The sequence below is a fragment of the Montipora foliosa genome, chromosome 3 (assembly GCF_036669935.1).
Source record: "Montipora foliosa isolate CH-2021 chromosome 3, ASM3666993v2, whole genome shotgun sequence".
NCBI classification, from domain to species: Eukaryota; Metazoa; Cnidaria; class Anthozoa; order Scleractinia; family Acroporidae; genus Montipora; species Montipora foliosa.
The window spans coordinates 65,979,822-66,001,888 of record NC_090871.1 but is presented as its reverse complement, the minus strand read 5'-3'; the positions used below and the strand labels follow the sequence as shown (position 1 = coordinate 66,001,888).

General features: G+C 39.7%; 1 protein-coding gene and 1 non-coding gene across 2 annotated transcripts in view; one reads left to right on the top strand and one right to left on the bottom strand.

The window, feature by feature from the left end:
• Positions 1–3,181: 3,181 nt before the first annotated feature.
• On the bottom strand, positions 3,182–3,253 carry Trnag-ucc (transfer RNA glycine (anticodon UCC)). The gene has a single exon. It is a non-coding gene; the product is annotated as a tRNA-Gly (tRNA).
• Positions 3,254–9,264: 6,011 nt separating this feature from the next.
• Positions 9,265–22,067, top strand: part of LOC137995592 (flavin-dependent L-tryptophan oxidase VioA-like) — a 13,431-nt gene continuing 628 nt past the window's right edge. The window contains exons 1-6 of the mRNA XM_068841116.1: positions 9,265–9,433; positions 13,670–13,771; positions 14,547–14,753; positions 16,132–16,174; positions 17,201–17,962; positions 20,682–20,879. Coding sequence (XP_068697217.1) covers positions 9,376–9,433; positions 13,670–13,771; positions 14,547–14,753; positions 16,132–16,174; positions 17,201–17,962; positions 20,682–20,879 — 1,370 coding nt within the window. The 5' untranslated portion in view covers positions 9,265–9,375. The remainder of the gene's footprint in view (positions 9,434–13,669; positions 13,772–14,546; positions 14,754–16,131; positions 16,175–17,200; positions 17,963–20,681; positions 20,880–22,067) is intronic.

Below are 22,067 nucleotides of genomic sequence, written 5' to 3'. Positions count from 1 at the left end.
TATAATATTGAGGTAAATTTTTAAATGAATATTAATAAGGCAATCATACTTGATCAAAGTTCAATGCTGTATTTGCTGTGTCATGTGCTTTCATGGAGGTTTGAACAAGAAGAAAAGAGAGGCCTATTTTTGTATAATCTATCATCAAAAGGCGATCATTTGTGGACCCGAGCCATTCGGCACAGGAACGAAACAACTGCGTCTTTTAAAAAAGTTCAAAAAGTATTGGTAAGTTCATAGATATTGTAAGCTGCTCTTTGTAAGTTCTTCGACAAAAATTTCGTTTAGTTAACGCTTTCCAGTTGTTACTTCCAAACTTGATAATATTTTTTTTCAATTCGTCTACCTCGGCAAACCTGCAGCAAATAAATCAACAATGGCTTTGGGTCTTGTACTTTCGCTTATTTCAGTTATTTTTACCACTATTCCGTGGCCGACTGTCATTTTCAAATTCCTTCGAAGTCAAGAAAAAATATTTATCAGTGTTGTGGGCTCTTAAGAAAAGCGTTTTAAGCATTTTGATGTTTTCATTCCTCTATCGCCTTTCCAGGAGGCCGTTGGTGGGGGGAAGAGAGGTGGAGTCAGTTTTGGTGCCGAAGACTGGCAATCAATCAAACAATAGTTAATTTACCAACGTAACGTCCTAAAGGATGAAAAAATAATTGTTCACAATATACCTTTCTTCGTTTGCGAGCACGTAACTTCAGATAAGTAAAAGCTACGCTGACAATAGCCTGCGAACTAAGACGTATTTCCGGCGGTCTTTTTTCTTCCGACCGCCGGAAATACGTCTGCGTTTGCAGGCTACGCTGGCAATAAAGAAGTGACAATTTAGTTTTAACGATTCCAGGAGATGCAGTCTGACAAAGTGGAGATTGTTGAAGTAACAGAGGGATTTATGTCCACCAGGGCTAAAGAAACCATCTTACTTGATTCATTTATAGCTAATTTAGAAGGTCAACTCCTACACCATCCCACTCCATACACCATTCAAGTTGGAGTAGGTCAACATGTCGATCCCGTTGGACCACTGAAGCGCACAAATCACTCTTGTGAACCCAATGCAAAATTGATTTTTCCATCCCTTGACAAAAATGGATCGATCCAAGGAGTGTTTTACTTGGTTGCTACAAGAGACATAGAGAAAGGCGAAGATATTGCATTCGATTACACGACAACCGAATATGAAATGTCGCAAGGATTTCGGTGCCTCTGCGGAGCGAGATGCTGTCTGGGAGAAGTTAAAGGTTTCAAGTTTTTAACAGAAGAGCAGAAGAAGAAAAGGAAGAATGACTTGTCTCCAGTGATAAGAGAATTATACGACAATGAATTAATACTCGAACGGTTAACGTAAAATGACTACATATCGCGGTGACAATTTCAAATGTTTCAAAATAAATTATTAAGTTCATATGTTCGTGTTAAGTTCGCCTCCCTCCCCCAACCCGGGAAAAGGCGGGGACTTGGACAAAAGGTCAGTTAATATTCCCGCCCCCAAGGCAATACATATTTCCATTCCGATGTCCCCACTTGTAAAAGCGGAAGGAAAGCGAAAGGATACGTGAATTTCCTCAAAAATATCACTAATAACAAAATAAAACAGTTAACGAGGTTTTCCATTCAGTGAATTTAATGTATTTTTGGATGGCAAGCAAAAACTAAAGATAAAACAGATGACCAAGCAAAAACTTTAACTCATGTTTCTTTCCGTCATTAAATTAAAGTCCCCGTCTGCTTTCAAATTGGTCCCAGTCTCGACGTGATATCCTTCTTCCCCAGTTTGGATACCGAAGAGCAAATCTTGTCCAAGATCCCACGTACCGGGACAGCTTTGAATGTCACCCGTTTGGTTTTGTCCCGCTGATGTCCCCACTTTTCTCAGGTTTGGGTGAGGGGGGTGGGGGGGGGGGGAATTTACATTGACTGGTGCATAACATATGACTTGGGCAGTCCTAGTTTTTTCCTCCATTTATTGTCGAATGTGTTCCCTAATTTTTGGTCGGTCGGAGTAAAAAAAAAAACAACAAAAACAAAATCAAACGCAGTCAACATATTAAACTTCCCAATACAGAAGATCACGTTTATCCAGGGCTTTTCCCTCTCTTAGCGAAGTTGGTTTATTCTAGGGTCGAGAATCTTTACAGGCAAATAAATTGTGTTTATATTTCTGATTTAGATTAAGTTCTTTCGTTTTTTCCTTTTTTTTTTTTGAAAACTTAAACATATGGGTCCTGCAAAGAGAAAAACAAGGCAAGCTTTTTTTCCTTAATTTTGTTCAGTGTTTATTCCGTCTTATATGTAATCCATTCTCTTGATTTGAATTACATTTCTTACGTATTCATTGCGTTGTTGGAAACTGGCCAAGAATAAAAAGTGATTCGTTTGATTGTAAACGGGATTATGTGGATGATTGAGTGTGATAATAGCCGCGTAATCAAGTGGCGTTTCAGCCAATAATTTTGGGGTCCTTGACCTTACCAGACGAGAAAAGACGTTTTGTTTTCGTCTTTTGTCTTATCTTGTCTTCGTTATTTTGTCTTAGCTTGGTTGTGAGTGAAATTTCTTTCTATTGGTTGGAGAAGAATTAATCTTGCGAGCTGTGAAAAGTTTGTTTGTCTGGTGTTCGTTCGCCACAGTGTTTTTTCATATGACGTCATCGCCGCCATGGCCATGTTGGTGGACGAAAACAAAAGATCTCTCATCAACTCCTTTTGTTCGTCCACCAGCGTTTGAATGTTATTGGCAACCATCTCCTGTCTTTAGTGGCTAATAAATTTGTAAGATTTTCGTATTCTTGCTTTCTAGTCCCGTTTCAAGTTAACATGAAGTCTTTCAGGTCGCTTTCTCGCCCCAATCCTCTTTAGTTTTGACCTTCTTATGTATGCTTCTTGTGTTGCTTATGTTTTGAGGATTGTAGTAGACCAAAAAATCGAACTTGAAAGCCTGAGTAAGCTAGGAGAATAGGACTGAAAAGAGTCGGTACTAAGGTGTATTAGAAATGGCATTATACTGGGAACAAAATGTTCGTCTGGGGTACAAAGAACGTCGAGCATGAGTTCTCTTTATTTTCAATTAGTCAGGGCTTTTTTTTTTTTTCTTTTTGACTTTGAATTTGGTTCGAGCTTTTTTGTACTGAACGTTAGGAGACGGTTAAAAAAATTGAGAGAACAAAAAGGTTCCGTGCGTTGGCCGGGAATCGAACCCGGGTCAACTGCTTGGAAGGCAGCTATGCTCACCACTATACCACCAACGCCCACACGTCGATTGCCGTGACAATTTTAATATTTAAATTTAGTAAACTGCATCCGCGTGGAAAAAATGAAGGCCCCGGTCACGTTTACAGAAATGAACTTTGATCGTTGTTACTATTTGTTTCGTTTTTAGCACAAAGACCTTAAGAAAGTTGAAGGATTTATTGTTCATTTTTATAGCAGCTTTGTTTATTTTTTTTCCCCTTCACGATGACAGAATTTCCGTTCGATATTAGCAGTACAAAGCATTATTGTTATTTTTTATTACCCCTACGCAAGTTGTCAGGGGCAACCCCGAACGTTTCGTTAAATTATGTGTTCGGAAGGCCTTTAATCACCTAAGGATTTTCTTTAGGGGAATTTCACATCGAATTTTCGTGATATGAAAAATTGTAATGCCTGTTGCTTTCTGATTGATAAGAATCTCGTTGTAAGTACCGAAAAAAAGGCCAGCTATGATTTCCGGAAAGGATACCTAAAATTTGAGTAGACAAAATTCGAAAAGCTTCAGATTCCCCAAGAATAACCGAAGAGATTAAATTTTTATAGCGCGGCCTAAAATGAACCGACAAAGCTTTAAAAGCACTCCAGAGAGTCTAACTGTGAGAGCGCTCAGAGCAGCGTTTAAAAGCATTTGAGAGAAAACGGGGCTGGCCGGACAATCTGCGAGCCAGCGAGCCATGCGAATTTCGCATTTAATTCTAAGCACCCATTTCAAATAGTTATTATGTCTAAGCACCCATTTTAAAACAGTTAGCTTTCAATAACTGTGTGACTCGCATCAGTGTTGACTCGCATGGCTTGTATGGCTCGCTGGCTCGCACGTTGTCCTAACTCAGAGAAAACCGTCGCCAGGTGCTCCTTAGGTGTTAACCAAATTCCCTTTCCACGAGCTCTTAGTTTTAATAGTTATTAGGAGCCGCTCATACTGTCACTGTAAAGAACGTTCGGAGTTTCTCAAGAGCTAGTAGACTAGGAGTTCTCTATCCTTCGGAGGCAAAAACAATGTAAGTCACGCTTCTTTATGTTCTACTTTTTTGTTTGTCCTCTTCGCTCGATCTGTAGGTTTTTATTTTAGGGCCCATGAAACGAAGGACTTTTGAAGTTGACCGGGCTGGCTCGGTTACCGAGATGAAATTGGTTTCTGTTCATACTGTAGGGTTATTGACCAAGCGTGAGGTCAAGATAACAAGTTATTGGCCAAGTTCCTTTTTTGCGTGTTTATGGACCGAGACGAAGTCGAGGTCCATAAACACGCAAAAAAAAAAAAACGAGAAGGACAGAATAAAGGATTTATTATATGTCTTAAAACATCCATGATCTTCTATCTTGCGGGAGCAAGCGAGAAATCCCGAGCGGGCAGTATTGCTCCATCTTGCCTGCTCGGGTAGCCAATCACAGCGCGCGATTTGGTTCATCTTGCCCGCTCACGGGGAGCTAGTCATATAATAAAGTGACTTTTAGCCCGCTTTCCGAGATGAAAAATTTGAAAAAGTGGTGACGCGACCCATGATTCAGGTGTGAAATCTTACGAACAAGCCTGGCTAGAATTCCTCGATTTTCTTTGTTTAAACAACTTAAATTTCTTTTGACTTTACGTTAACTATCAAATAAAACTATTCCAAGCTTCATTGTCGAAGAACAAAAGAAAAGCTCGATAATGTCTGCTCTATCACGAAAATGCAAGTGTTCATATGGCAAAGATTGGTGTTTGAAAGTGGTGAAGAATCGGATTTGGATAGACAGCTACAAAACTAGGACTCGAGGAAAGAAAACACAATGTGAAAACAAAATACTGTATGGCCGGAGTGTGTAATGTCAAGCACACGTCGCCGCGGCGGCTGGAAGCGAAATAGCTTTTTGTTTAAGAATCGAAGGCTAAACTACAGAATTCAGGGCCACATCTGACAAGCCGACTCGCTTGGCTCGTTTGCCATCCACTGCCGTGCCAGACGAGCCAACGAGCTACCAGTATAACAGACCCCAATATTCATATGACTTGTTCTTTCATCCACTGCCGAGCCAAACGAGCCATTACTTCCACAGGTCTTGAATGTAGCCCTTATTCTGTAATTGCTGCCGATCGAAGAACATTTTGAAGCAAAAAGACTAAATAATTTTGATTTTCTGGGGCATATAAAGTTCATCAGCTATGTTCGCATCATAATTTTACGTTTTATAGCGAGTCGTAGTTCGTTTTCTATATTTGTATGCTTGCAAAAAAATGTAGTTATTCTTGTTACCGGCGGAAAATTGAATAAAATGTGAAATAATAAACACTTCTTAAGAAAAACCTCCATCTAAGGGGTTGAAAGTCACCGGGGTACGCCTTCCAGAGAAGACGAAGTAGGGCGGCAACGATTGGCCACGTGCATTGAAACAAGTGACTCTTAGTATTTGAATTCAAATTCGTTTTAACTGCCATGTTTTATCACATTTTTTCCAGTATAACGTCAGCATCGATTTACTATATATATATATATGTACATAGAAGCAATTCCATGTAAACTCTCATTGTACCTGAAGAAGGCTGGTTTGGCCAGCCGAAATATAGTATACACCACTAAAATCAAATCTACGTTGTATCGGCTCTTGCTTAAAATATTTAGTTTCTCAACTTGTAACTACGCCGATCAGATCAAGCCACTGATCCAACGTACACCGACAGGAAGATTGTCCACGGTTGCTTGCTTCAAAACTCTGGAATTGAAACAAAGCAACATTGTTATGTGCTCTGCTTGCCGAGAGGACGCGGCCGGGGAGCTTGGGTGCTTCCAGCTAGACGGTCCAATGACGTTATCAGCCCTCCCTTGCAGGTCAAAAGTAGTCTTGTCGCAATTCCAGGCGGCGATGCGGGGCAAGTTGTTAGTCCCTTTCATAGGGTACTATACATACCTTGAAACCTTTGCAGCATCCCTAAATAAAATGGTCCTTTTCTTATCCAGAGGTCATGCTTTGCGAACATTCAGTCTAAAGTTGCACTTGATCAAAAACTCTGAAACCATTCGTTTCCAGGTGTTTTGTCTTTAAATATCCTTGTCTAGGAAAATTATTAGCATTTTTCTTGTCGTTTTATGTCAATCAATGTCTTTAGTTCCCAGTGCATTCAGTTGTATTTTTGAATTTAAAGTTATCTCTAACTGAATAATAATCACTTCTGATGAAGTATGTTGTAACATACGGAACGTTGAGTTCATAAAAAGTTATGCAATTCCAGCAAATGTTTGTAACCGCTGTTTGTGTTTTATTCTTATTGAAACTTAATGGCCCAATTCAAAGAATTTTTATGACAGCATTCCTGGACAAGCCAAGCCACGGTTGGCTAGTTCAATTAGCCAATCTGCCGACTGGCTTTCCTCATTTTCGATTAAAACTGGAAGAGAGTCCTTCTGGTAGTTGCAGTGGAACTTCCCAGTGAGCCTGTCCTCCAAAGTCCGTTTCTTCATTTCCCACTTTAAAGGGCTGCTTTTCTGATACTTACGTAGTTTGCCTTCACGATGACTTTCATAAAGATTTGTAGCGCCATTCTGTAGAAAGATTTTATGACAATTCTAATGTTCGCCTCCGGTAGTTGTTAGCCCAGTGAAAGCAACACATGACTGGTATTAATTCAGCTCGATAAATCAATGAAGGAACTTTCAGTTGATCAAGGTTAACCAAGGTTAACCATACGAAATTAATCACAAACGCAGTTTATACAATGATTTTGCACAGTAAACAAAGAATTGGTCGTATTCTGGGCATGCTTGGTAAAAAGATTGTTGGCGATTCTGGCCTCTGTTATTCTACATTTCAGGAAGAATTGAAGGATGTTCTAACGACTTGAATTCTTTGAGAAGTCTCACTGCAAATATCGAAAGGTTCCTTTAAAAAAATCATGATCACGTTTTATAGACCCATTCTTCAACAGTGATTGTTTTACTCCTCAGAGAAAAGCGTGAATATTAGCCTGAAAATTTCACTCAACTCTGCAAATGATCCTAGAGCTTAAAGCCCGCCAAAACTTGCATTTCAAAGCTTAAATGTTTGGTTTCCTTTCCGTATACTTCGTTTTCCAAAAACTAATAAGGATATCGCAGTTTTGACTGGTCGGATACTTGGCAACACACCGTAAGGTTTCTTATTATATAACTAGCTCCGCGTGAGTGGACAAGATGAACCAAATCCCGCGCTGTGATTGGCTACCCGAGCGGGCAAGATGGAGCTACCTTGCCTGCTCGGGATATCTCGCTTGGTCCCGCAAGATCAAAGATCACTTTTTTTGTGTTTTATCCCATATAATAAATCCTTTATTGACCAAACTTGTTCTGTCAAGATAGCTGGATATTGGCCTCGTTCTTTTTTTTGCGTGTTTATGGACCTCGACATAAACACGCAAAAAAAAAGAACTTGGCCAATATCGAGTCATCCTGACCTCATGCTAGGTCAATAACCCTTATATTTTACTTTTTACCTTTGATATTGAATGTAAGGAGAAATGTAGACTCGGAAAAATATCCGAGTCCCAGATGGGATTTGAACCCACGACCCTCCGTGATCTAGTCGGATGCTCTAACCACTGAGCAACTGGAGACTCTATGGTAAGCAAGGGTCAATTTGTGGGTCTCGACTGGAACCGCATCACGCGGCTACACAGCCAAGTATTGACTAGCACATTTGAGTTTCAAATGTGCTAGTCAATACTTGGCTGTGCAGCCGCGTGATGCGGTTCCATTCGAGACCCACAAATTGACCCTTGCTTACCATAGAGTCTCCAGTTGCTCAGTGGTTAGAGCATCCGACTAGATCACGGAGGGTCGTGGGTTCAAATCCCATCTGGGACTCGGATATTTTTCCGAGTCTACATTTCTCCTTACATTCAATATCATTGTTGTTGTTTCATCGTTAACACACTTTTTACCATTGCAAGTGAAAATCAATTATTATTTGTTGCTCTTTTTGATGTTTGTGACTCGCGAACGATCTCTCAAACTTGTTCCAAGGCAAAATTTAAGAAATCAAACAAACAAAAGAACACAGATACTATGATCATAATATTTTGATACTGCTAGTGAGACGATATTGAATACGCCTCTAAACGCGCTGTTATTGGCTAAATTAGCGGGCCGTATTCTACGGTACGGCCTGCTGTTCAGCCCGCTAAATGTAAAATTTCGATAAAACATTATCTAGCAAGTTTTTCACGTCGTTTCTGATACACAAATTTGTAAAACTGTTTGAATCTTGCAAGCAACTATTTCTAACAGCCAAGAAGATGTTTTTCGGATTTTGACACGGCAATCTTTGTGGCAGTTGAACCTTCCTCTTAACTTCGACTAGTTTCCTTGCCCGTGCGCCGCATTAACCTCAGAGATATAATAAATATCTTAGTAACCTCGTTTTTTTGGTCCGTACTGTAAGATACGGAGGATCCTCGTTTTTTTCCCGCTGATTTATGGCCATATCGCGAAGCGCGCGGGCCATAAATCCACGGGAAAAAACTCGGACCGGCCGTAACTTACAGTACGGACTTCCAACTCGGTTAGTAAGAGGTATTTATTCTTGTATTGTTTCTTTATATCTCTTCTTCATCTTGTCTCAAGCTGTTTTAAAGTCAAAATTTGGAAAATTTTCTTCTCTTTCAAATGAGATAGAACAATACTTACTAGTGTCAATACCACTGAGTTGTGAAAAAAATTGATTGTAGTCAATTTTCACTGCTCTCAGGTGGGTTGAGAATCACGTTTAAACGAGGAAAATTTCGAATTCTCTATAAACAGCCTGAGCAAACAAGACCGTACCCACGTGAATTCTCTGTTGCATCTGTTTAAACGTACGAAACGAATCGTTTATTTTTCGCCTCTAAAGCAGACCCAAATGTCATTTCGCAGTGCCTTGTGAACATACAACCGTCGATGTTTTTCACAGGCAACCCAGCGTTATTTATCAAACTGGACGCGGAAAATTGTCCAGCTGTCATTCGTGTTCGTTTGATAATACGATCACTATCTTGCAATCCAAAGAAAACGCCGATTTTGATTTATTGTTCTCATCGTAAGAAGATATTGTCACAACGTTCCCAACTCTCTGCATTTGGACCATAAGCTGCGAATAATCTCTTGACAAGTGCCTCAATTAGACCGAAATGAAGAAAATGCTTATTATCCTGATTTTCACTTTCATAGGATTAACATCCTCAAAAGGTAAAGAAAAACTTTTATTTATTTTTTGACTGGCATTTTTCCAAGTGGGGAACACAACAACCGTTTCGAAAGTTTAGGCCAGATAACAACTATTTTCAGAGGCCGCGTTTTTTTAATCAGAAGTTAATCTTCGACTATGATATCGATAAGAAGGCAAGCTGTAGGAACATATCTGAGCGCAAAAGAACCTTAGTTTTCTTATTCTTGGGAAAACCATTATTCGATTTAGCTTCTATATCTATTGTAAAAATTCCATTGCAACTGAGAAATTATAAGAAGAACTTGAAATCAATCCTTGCATGATGAAGTTCGAGAACTGAGGGAGAAGCTACAGAAATCCTCTAATGGTCTTACCGTCTTTCCGGTCAAAGATCGCGAAACAAAACGGCAGCTGGCCCAACAGGAGGAAGAGCGAAGTGTGTTGATTTTATCTCCAATCACTGACCACCTTGCTTTGTTTAAGAATGGAGCTGAGAAGCAAATTCGAGAACTATTACTTGGAGTTCATGCATGAAATATCATCGTGATCGTGTGATCGTGGTGTTTGCCAATATTGACAAGTTGGACTTTTGTGAGGACGAGTGGAAAAAATAATACTCAGTAGATGGATAGATAGCTTCATTTAACGTGGTTGAAACACTTATAATTAGCCAAAGGCCAGTTTGCAGGTTTCCCACTAATATACTAAAATTACCTAAAAACCTAGTATGTACATTACAAACACATGTACAACAATACTAAAATACTGTTTTAAAAAAATACTATTATTACACTTATATTACCTAAAAACTAAATATTACAAGCGTAAGAACTATAAAATTAGCTGAAACTCATCTTCCGAATGGTTTCAACAAATTGCTTAGAGCCAGCCATAACACGAAGTGTATCTGGAAATGAATTGCAACATTTTGCTGCATGCAATTATCTAAATGCATTTAGACCATATTTTGTGCTATTTACCCTAGGTAACAAGAGGATATTGTGGCCCCTTAAATTATACCTATTTCATCTTGCTTTTATCAGATCAGCTATACTGATAGGCGAACTGCCTTGAAAGCAACTATTTATAATGAGCAACACATCTTGAATATGACAGCTTTCTGATGCAGTACCCAACCTGATCCACTCTAGCAATTTGGCGTGTATGGTGTTTCCTTATCCTCACATAACGGTATCTTAGAGCACGTTCACGTACTCGTTCAAGCTTCTTAGTATTTCTGACAATACAATGGTGCCATACTTGGCTACAATAATAAAAATGTGGCAGTATAGACGCTCGATATAAAGCTTCCTTTGTCCTGCGCGGCAATAGTCTATAAAGGGCGTTACCTAACCCCCAACCTTACGATTTTGCGATGTCACACGGACTTCAAACTTTAGCTTGTTATCTACGGTCATACCTAACAAATGATATTGGTAGAGGTGCGTCTGTACATTTTAAACTCATTTCGTATTCTGTATTGCCCAACACTAGAGCCTAATATTTATCGGGGTTGACTAGCATCAGTTCCATTCTTTTGAAACCATTATTGCATGAACTCTCTATTAAGTCCTTTCTCAACAATCTGAGGATTTTTATGCGCTAAATAAATTTTGGTATCATCTGCATAACTTATTAGTCTGAATTCCCTATATCGTATATTAAATCGTTTATGAAAATACTTTCAACAACATCGGTGGATTTATATTCGATGGCATCAGAGCCGGGCTGAAACGTATTGTTCGCTTGCCACGCAACAGCAAAATTACCAAATTGGAAATTCTCAGTTCTTATTTTAAACTGACAATACACCACCAAACTGACTTGCTTAGAGACAGGTCTCTTCAACTTTTTTTTTCCTTTTCTTCTCTTTAACTTTGACTTCTAAATTGGCCATTTGCTTGAAACAAGAGTTTAAGTAGCACGTCAAGCGATCACTGGTACAAATCAAATATCTACACCGACGTTTACGGAAACAAAATGCACTCCGGGACAACAACGCAAGAAATCACTTTGAGAGGATGAAAATTTGTGAATGTGGCAAAGTGAACAATAGAAGGAATTTTCGATGACGTCACTGCAAATCTCCTTTTTAGGGGCGTAGGTATTGGGAGTAGTCTGCAGTCTGCGATTAGCAGGCACCGGTGTTACCGCGGCATCGCCAAATCCGCTGACGATTTAGAAACATACCAATTGAACCTTAAAATCGGAGGAATGCCTTTAGTAGCCGATAGCGTAACACCTCAACAGACCGGCAGACTCTATCTGTCTCTATTTGTGAGCGATATTAACATGTCATGTGGGGTTTAGTATATATCTCTTTTTATTATACGGACCTCGACAAAACGGCTTGCAGCCATTTTGAAAACAAATTCAGGTGAATATCGCGCATTAGTATCGCCCAACTAGTGGACTAATGCAAATGCTGCATTTTGATTGGCTACGCTATTAGAGGACTATTAGTAATAGTCCTCGAGTAGCGAAAAGAGTGACGCTTTCTTTTGTTTTATTCCCAAATAAATATATTTTCAACTTGCGTTTCATAACTTTATCATTGCCTTTTTGTCCGACTAGTTGGGTGATACTAAAACAATTAGACCCTTCGCCTTCAAGGTTCACGGGTTGATAGCCCATTCGGCTTCGCCTCATGGGCTATTGACCCGTAACCCTTGCGGGATACGGGTCTAATTGTTAATTATTAAAAACTGAACTACCGACATCAGATTTCCAGCATTTTCATTGGTTCGCCGGACACATGCTATAAGTTCATATACCTGCTGTAACTATTAATATGGTCAAGGAATGCGTCAGCATTAATTGAGCTGAAAATATTTTCAATTGCAGTTCTCAGAAATGTTCTCTGCCGCTTTTCTGTATATCCAGTATATTATCACATATGGGTGACTCTCGACTCTCGATGCACATCTTTTGAAGCAATGACACTTGGACGAGGCTATTACAACGTCTCTTCCGGATTGGTTTAGAAAACATCGCGAATTAAAATATAAACATCGGGAACAATGAAGCCCAATCCTAAACACAATAGAGCTGCATCATGTACTGGCCCGATGAAATTAAAGGCTGTAAAGAGCTGCAAGGTCTCTCTGCCGCTTTTCTGCTGCTTTTCTTTCGCCTGTACGCACTGAGTTGTTTGAAGAAGTCAGGTGTGATGGAAGGGGATTTAGTTCTGGTGTACTCCAGCCTGGTCTGTTCAGTGTTGGAGTATGCCCCCCCAGTTTGGGCAAATTTGCCGGAAAATCTTAGCCTCCTAATTGAGGGTGTGCAAAAAAAAGCCTTAGAGATAATCTCTCCTGGGCTTCCCTACAGGGACACACTTGTGCACTGTGGTCTTTGTACTCTCTCGGATCGGCGTGACGCAGCATGCACTAAGTTATCCAGAGAGTTCGGGACACCGGTGTCTTTGCTAACTAGCTACCACAGCGCACAACTGTGTCCCATGAATACATTCTACGTTCAGGCACCATCAGAGAGGATCTCGCCATGGCCTCTACTAGCCGTCTCGACAAATTTATTGCATATAGATATTCCTAGTAAAATGTTTCGTGATAATGTATATTTATGACTAGTACTTTGACCACTCTTGTAATTTAGCTGTTAAGCTACAAAAAGGGGAATTAAACTGATTATTATCATTATCATTATCATTATCATTATCATTATCATTATCATTATCATTATCATTATCATTATCATTATCATTATCATTATCATTATCATTATCATTATCATTATCATTAAAGTCCGCATTTCAGTCGGGTCCATGCACGTGGACTCATTTGCCGATACACTAGGCATCAGCTTAAGGTGGAGCAAGCTTCAACTTCTCCCAAATGAAGCCAGACGGTCTGGCTGCACAGGGCCAAGCATTACAAGACAAGACAAGACAAGACAAGACAAGAGGCCGATAGCAGTGGAAGGCAATCCGAAGGCTCCTTTGTCCTTGGCTTCTACAGTAACTCACGGCATCTACCGTAACTCACTGCAGGGGTGGGAGCCACTCCTAACCCTTTGCGCGCACAACTTGTACCCAGTAATACTGGTACTCATTTTACCCACCACGAATGGATGAAAAACTGAGTGAATTTCGGAACGCACGAGCTGGGATTCGAACCCGGAGCGCTTGAATGCAGTCCGCGAGCGATACCCATTATGCTCAGAGCGCTCCCTACAATTATACATGTGTATAAATCACCCCTCTGGTACAAGTGATTTTCAAGCAAATTCTTGCCTTGCAGACTGCCGAGACAAGAAAAGCAAAGCGTTCTGTGAGGCTTATAAAAATGATTGCTCGAACCACGTCGTGAAACGATTTTGTCAAAAGACTTGCGGACTGTGCGGTAAGTATCTCAGTACCGAGATGACAGACACAACATTGCAAGAAATTATCAACAAATGACGCCTTGTTTCATGACATATTGAAGGCAACTTACTTCCCGTAGGCACTTAAAATACTGAAATCCAAACACAAAGGATTTCGCTGATTTATTGTCTCCACTTTTAAACCATTGTTATTATTTATGGAAATATGCGTCTACAAGTATCATAACCTTATCCTGGAATGATCTCAGAAAATTAATATTGTACCAAAAAAAAAGAAAAGTAATTTACGAAATCACAGATAGTGCGTCCACTGTGATTGGCCAATTTCGTGGATCTGTACACTACTACAGAGCAACTAAATTTTAGAATTTGTTCTTTGCTTGATTCAAAGATCTAGACTCGAATTCGTTTTCTTGGGGAGTGCTATAAGTAAAGGCTCCTTGGAGTTGTTTTCCATTTCAATTTATATTATTGGCACTCGCGCGACATATTTATGTAATCGGAAATAAGCCGGCCAGTCCTCGAACTCAGTTAGAAAGAAGTATATCTTCAGTTGTCGTGGAATAACTGAATATCTTCTTAACGTTGATAAAATATTCACCAAACTACTTTTTTCCCTTCCTTAATCTGCGCAGCCATATATGTTGCGCTGTGACGGTAAAGTCTGATATCAAAAGTAAGAAAATAAGGTGACGTCAGTTAAGTTGAACATTTGTCAGCGCATCTCTCAAAACTGTTGTTGTTGCTGTTGTTGCATCGTTCTTAACGTTTTCTTTCTCGCTTATTTAATAGATGGTGGTGGGGGGAGTGGTGGAGGGTGCACTGGGCCAAAGAAATGCGATGTAGCGATCGTGGGGGGCGGCCTTAGCGGATTGTACATGGCTGAATCACTCCTAAGACATGGCAAAGAAACTCAAGTGTGCGTGTTCGAAAGAGATGAGCGCCTTGGTGGAAGGATTCATGATCATGTCTTCCTTCAAGTTCCTAATGTTACAGTAGGTAAGTATAAAGTGGCAATAGAATTCTTCATGAGATACTCCTAAAGAGATTTAATACAAATTAGAGATATATTACAAATTAACCATTTGAAGGCGGAATAAAAGCTAGTTTCGATATATTCCACCGTTATCAAAGTTTACGGGCTGAAAAAAGTAAATTACTTTGAAACCTACAATAATTAACGGAAAATTACAAGTCTTAAAATTAACTAATACTACGAAAAGGAAAACAGCATAGTACGACAGTAGAATAAAATTGCCGTACGGTATTTCCCAGGTGGCCAGTATAGCAATGTTGGAAATCGCGAGACAAGTTGTCTGTTTTTAGTATTTCCCAACTAAATCAACTTTATTCAACTCAACTCAATTTTTGTACCGAGCTCGAACTAACTCAAAACGAAAAAACCATATCGCGATATAGCTGACTATCTCTATCTTTGAAACTGATCCATGCAGCATAACTTGTCATATATACATACATATACATATACATACATACATACTTAATTGACCTCTCCCCATAGGGGCTTTTCAGGGCCAATGAATCAACGAAAAAACAGAACACAACAACTACAACTGTTAAGAATCCCAACTGGCCGGAGGCAAACCAGTTGGCTATTTACAAGTGCAGCTGGGAAGTTGAACCAGGGACTACCAGGATCAAATTCAATGAGGGGTCTTGAACCCGGGATCTCCGGATCTCAAGGCAAGCGCCCTAACCACTGGGCCACACTGCCTCACTGTCATCAACAGATCAACTGCATGAAAGGCTAAAAATACACTATTTGAAAAACAAATGATATAAATGAGACTACATCATTTCTGACAGCAAGTAGACGAAACCTCTGGTGGAATTAGGTCAACCTGCAACTACTTAAGTACCAGGGGAAAGATATGCGAACAATTTAAACCACCGCTAACTTAGTCTCCTTCGCAGCCGTTTTTTGGATGTCACGCAACGCTCCCCCCCAAAGAACGTTCTTTGGGGAGAGCGTTGCGTGACATCCAAAAACCGGCTGCGAAGGAGACTACCGCTAACTCGGCCAGTCTCTAATAATCCGCGGGTGCGCAAAGTTATGAGGCCTATTCCATACAGAAGACGCACGCGTATAGGCTACTGAATTCTACCCATACAAGGATCGTAAGGCAAAGTTTAAAATGTATGGGCAAACTTTTAACGATCAGACAGTCAATTCATTACAACCATGAAATGTAGCAAGCAATAAAGACCCACAAAAAATTAAGAAACGCGTCGTCGAAGTTTGTAATTAACTGTCTATATTTTAGGTTTTATCTACGAATAATTTGGCCTTTTAATTTTTGCCAGTCAAGTGAAGGCAAAACAGTATCGAAGACATTTCTCTTCATCTTGTTCACAGGTCTTGGAGCCTGGAGAATTGACATGGCGCACCATAACATGCGGTAAGGGTGGAATACCTCAGTTTCTTGGGTCTTGGTAGCATGATGCCACATGTTATTTAAGGTGGCTCAAACCGATTCAACAATTAGGAGGGAATATCGGATTACTTGAAGAATTAACTCTACATCACTGTTTCATGTACCGGCAATTTTATGATACCAAATGAAACATTAATAATTGCTTAACAAGATGCACTCATCAATGTGACGTATTGAGTTACCATGGCAACAAAACAGCCGTGTGAAAATGCCCTTTATTGTGTCTGTAAAAGCCTATATTTCAAAAACGAACTCTGTGACCCCCGCCCGTTTTTTATTTCTGTAAAGTGATTAGCAAGCTAAGATAAAACTCTCAACAAAGTTTAAAAAATTCTCTGAAGCGAATTCAGAGCCATTTTAAATTTAAAATTGTCCAGTTGTTAAGATGCCTCCGAATCCACTCCAGTAATTTTTTACAACTTTGCAGAGTGTTTTGTCTTAGTCTGTAAACCACTTTTACCTCAATAAAAATTGGGGGTCACCGAGTTTGCCCATGAGATTTAGGCATTTTAAAACAAAATATAGGGTGTTCTTAGGCGGTTCTTTTGTTGTCTTGGTTACTTATTACGTCACATCGATGATTGCCTTCGGTTAAGGAATTATTGGTGTTTCAAATGGTACGAAAAACTTAGCCTTTATGAGAAATTCAATCCTTCTGAATAGTACAGTTTTTTCGAAAGTATTGAAAATGGTTTTAGCCTCCTTTAATGCAGCAAGTTAATGTTTGAAATTGTTCTTTTCGCACCCAAACAGGATTATGAATAGGAATAGGTTTTTTCAATATAATAGCTCTTTAAACCGAGACAGCATTTCGCCTTTATTAAAAGAACTTTTCAAACTATCTAATTGCAAGGGGAATTTCAAAACACGAACTTGAAGTTCAGGTTGACTAATATAGACGTTCAAGTAAGCCAGTCTCATACGACAGAGTACTTTGTTTGAATTTTTGGGGCTCAGGCTAAACATACAATATTTTTCTGTATCTTTCAGAGAAATTCTTTTGAGATTAAATATTCCTTCGACAGACTGGGATTTTTACTCGAATCCAAAAACAGAAACCAGGGGAATCGTTTCCAGGGACGAGCAAGAAATCAAACGGCTGTCTTTTCCGACCTTGACACGGGGAATGTTTAAGAACATGTCGCACACTGAAATGCTGGATTATCTCCTCAAGCCTGAGCATCTCGAAAGCATTACAAAGTTCGCAACCTTTGAAACGTTCCAACATCATTTTCTGACGCCAGAAGGCTCGCGCTTTTATTTCGATATCTTTGGATATGACGGCGACCTCAAGGGAAGCCCAGAGGGTGTTGTGGAATACTACAGACAACTGACTGCATTAACAGGAAAAGAGATTCGCCCATTAAAAGGCATGTCTGCCATCATTGAAGCTCTAGCGTTATCAGCCAGAACCCTAGGGGCGAAAATATTGGCTGGACATGATTTCAGGATTCTTTCAATTGACAAGAAAGCACGTCATTTTCTTTTGAAAACCTCAAAGTATGAAATCAAAGCGTCAAAATTAGTCGTTGCCGCTCCACCTGGCTCCTTCGAGAAGGTTAGTGGCTGCGTTGCCCAACGGATTCAGCGTACGAGAGAGTTCCAGTCCATTTTAGCCCGGCCGGCATTTAAGGGAGCTGCAGTGTACCCCAGCGCGTGGTGGGAGGAGAAATCGTATAACAAGCACCGGCTATACCCTATGGAGAGATTCTTATCCAACAGTGACTGTCTGGGGTGGACACTTCCACATAGGTAAGACACAAAACCGTAACATTTTGTTACAGGGTTGGAGAATATCAGAGGATGAAACTCTGACAGACCAACAACATTGATCGAAGAAAAAGTGCTGCCTTTTTAATACCAAACTTCCGCCAATGTTAAGAGTGTCGTGTCTTCTCGTGGGCTTTATGCGGACTTGGTCGATTTCGGTAGCATCCAGGAAAACACATCTTTTTAATTCTTTTGTTGAGCAAATCTATAGCACATAAAGCGTCCAACTAGCCCAATCTAATCAATATGGTCTAAGGTCGCTTCGAAGTAGCAGTTTTTCGGTTGTGGAATTCTTTAGACAAATTTTCAAAGAATATTTCTTCCCTCTGGGCTTTTAAAAATGATATCAAATCTCTTAAACGTAATAGTTATAACCACTTGACAGTCTCAACTCTATTCCAATTATCAACCATAGTTTAAATCTTACCAGAAACCCATAAGGGTTGAAACGTGTAACGGCCCCTTGTGTGCTGGGAAACAAGCTTCTGAATATTCAATTTGCTAAGTACCATATTTGGAACAACAAGAGCGAGGGGTTTCCAAATATGGTACTTAGCACTGAAACATTCAACCAATCAGTTCGCACTGAATATTCGGAAGCTGTGAACGCGCGTTACACGTTTCAACCCTTATGGGTTTCTGATCTTACTTGATGATCTATTTTATTAGTTTCGTTATGTAGGAAGCTTTCCTTCTTTATTCATTTTAAATGCATTGAAAACAGCAATTAAATTTTAGTCCTGGGCTCCCCACTCGATTATACTTGGGTAGTCCAGACTTCTGCCAATTTTCTTTTCTTTTAATTGCTTGTTATTTTGTATTCCACGCTCTGCTGCCGTTCTGGCCTTGTAGCTCGGTCGGTAGAGCAGCGGTGATCTAAATCCGAAGGTCGTGGGTTCAAATCCCACCCTGGTCAGAGTTTTTCTCTGTCCTCGTGTGGGCCCAATTCCAATACTAGGGTTGATCTCTGATGGAATAATTGGGTATAAAAACTTCACAGTAGTGTTAGGCCTCACTCCGACTTGGAATCATTACTATCAATATGCTACTGAAGGACAACAACTAACGATTATCTTAAATTAGGCTTGGGCCGAGCCGAACTTGTCCTTGTCAATAACGTCTCACATACTCACGACCTGCTCCCGCTCTGACCTTGTAGCTCAGTCGGTAGAGTAGCGGTGATCTAAATCCAAACGTCGTGGGTTCAAATCCCACCCTGGTCATAGTTTTTCACTGTCCTTGTGTGGGCCCAATTCCAATACTAGGGTTGATCTCTGATGGAATAATTGGGTATAAAACTTCACAGTAGAGTTAGGGCTCACTCGAACTTAGAATCCTTAAAATAAATTAAATATTTCATTTTAATTACTGTAACCTTGTATCCAGTTGTTAGTAACACGCAAGGTAACTTGATCACAGGCGGCCGCTGAAATCGATGTCACTTTTGTATTTTGCGATTACTTGTGCAGCCAAAAGAATAGAAAAATTGAACGTAGCAAAAAACCTCCCAAAATGTTTTTCGCTGATAGTAACTTTTTATATTCGTGGCACAAAATTTGTTTTCTTTCCATGTCGCAAATTTTGTTGCTGATGGCAATTTTTTAAATTCTCGATCGACACTTTCCTATAAACTTCCTTGTGCTCTTCCTTTAAAATGTGTATCAATATTCATTTACTTTTGCATCAATAGCCGTGGGTGTCTCGGTGCGCCCGCGGTGGGGAGGAACCGCGGGCGCACCGAGACACCCACGGCTGGAGACTGAACGTACATCAATAGTTGTTTTGCATAAAGCAGGCTAACAAAATCTGTTCCATGCTTAGTTCGCATCTTTGAGCGTTAAAATAGAATTTTTGGTCCTATGTTTCTGGCAGCAAGTCGTATATGTTGACGTCTCCCATCCAGATACTAACCCCATCGGACAGAGTTTAACTTCAGTGAACTTTTGTCATGGAAACTGTCAAGACGCTCAGAGTACACGCTTAAATTTACTCTGAAAGAAAGTTGAACTTCATGTCAGCCTCGAAGCCAATGTTTCTCGATTCCCATTTATTTTCTTCAATCTTTCTGGGTTTAGTATTTTACATATTACGTCCTGGAAAACAAATGCAGCTCAGTTGACAGTTATGGAATAAAGCACTGTGTCAAGTTACTGCACTACCACACGTACGCAATGCATACCTGTTTTTCTAAACACCTTCGACCCTTGTTGATGGATTAAACCTCCTTCCAGGAAAGCCTGGGTTATTTTTTAGAAATCACATTTGACTTATCCATTTACTCCAGTTGTTAACATTATCAATATTAAAGGGAACTTCCACTAAAACAGGAAAATATCTTTAAAATAGTTAACATAATGCTCACAATCAAAATTGTTCGAAAGTTTTCCAATGGGAGCGTTTGCGCCGCCACCTTGAATAATTGTGACGTGTCATGGTTGCCCTATTGTTTTAAAACAAAAGCTCTTTGTGCAAATGCAAAAGAGCAACCATAACATGTGACAATTGTTCAAGATGGCGGCGCTCAGGAAATTTGAAAACCAAAACAAGCGTTTTTGAAATTCATTTATTTCGGACACAAACGATTCCGTTGGAAAACGTTTGAACAATTTTGATTGTAAACATTATGTTAAATATTTTGAAGTTGTATTCTTGTTTCAGTGGAGGTTTCCTTTAACGCGACCCTCATTTTTCTTTTGCGCAGTGGAAGTGGCCTAAATGGCGAAGCAGTGCTGCACATTTCATACAACGATGGGGTATGTGGTGAAAAATGGGGCGAAATTCTCAAGTTACCGAAGACAGTTGTGGATCAAGAAATCCACCGGGCTTTGGAATACAAGTTTCAAACGAAAATTCCAACACCTCTGAGTACAGTGTATCAGTATTGGAACGAAGGAGCCTGGTGAGAAAATAATTGTTGAAATTTTCGTTGTTGATGTAATACATCAAACACGAGAAGGAGTGTTTCATCGGATATCCAAACACCGAGAAGCGAGTTGAAAAACGAGGCCAAAGGCCGAGTTTTTAAAACGAATTCGAGGTGGTTGGATATCTGATGAAACACTCGAAAGAGTATTTGATATTGCTTCTCAAAGGAATCAGTATCTTAAGAGATATTTGGGATCAAAGTTGGCGAAATTTTATGCTAATTAAGACCACATATCCAAACTTCCTTCACGGTAGTGATTTCTTTTGTTTTTGGCTTATGAATTGTTAATAAGTTTGAGAAAATGTTATGAAGACCATGCGATGGAAGAGAAAGCGCGAGAAAAACAACAAGCAAAACTTGGGAGAGTGGGTCCGTTTTACCTCTCGACTAATTTTCAAAGTCTTCAACCGCTACAGCGGAAATAAACTTTATTTAACTTCCGTGAAAATGCGTCGTTCGTGGTTAGTTTCATCCTGACCAAGGGGCCTCATCAGAGACCTTTTTGCTTTGCAAACTCGTTGGGCATCACGCTTAAAGTCCCGTTCGCTAACATAAGGGATTCCAGACCGCACAAATTCACGAATGAAAATTGACAGTTAATTCCAGTTAACTTCCGATTGGCTAATAGCCCTTATTCACGATAGCCGCCATGTTGGTTTTCAAATTGTCATGCAAATTAGCCATGTGTTATGCTGGGGGGCAAACATTGGGAAAAAGGCAAATTGCGGAAAATCAGTTCGTCGAAATATTGAATTAACATTGCTAAAAGTACATTTTAGAATTTAAAATTAAGTACCTTTTATAATAATTTTATATCTTTGATTGCCTCCGACATTTTGACTTTCTACTTCGTTATCTGCTCAATTTTCGCTAAAAAAAAATCGAAGTAACTTGTGTAAGCATTCTATTTTACTCCTTAGGTGATAAACATTCAATGAACGTGAAACAAGTCATCTGTGTGGCTAAGATGTTCGTTATAACCTCTCGAACTTGTATTGTTTGCCCCCTCAAAAGTGTGTAGCTAATTTGCATGATAAAGGCAAATCCAACATGGCGGCTATCGTGAATAAGGTCTATTGTGTGGTTAGAGTCCGTTTTGATTGTCTAAAATTCGCTGTCAAATTCAAGAAAACTATGCCATGCTGCAAATACTGAACCATT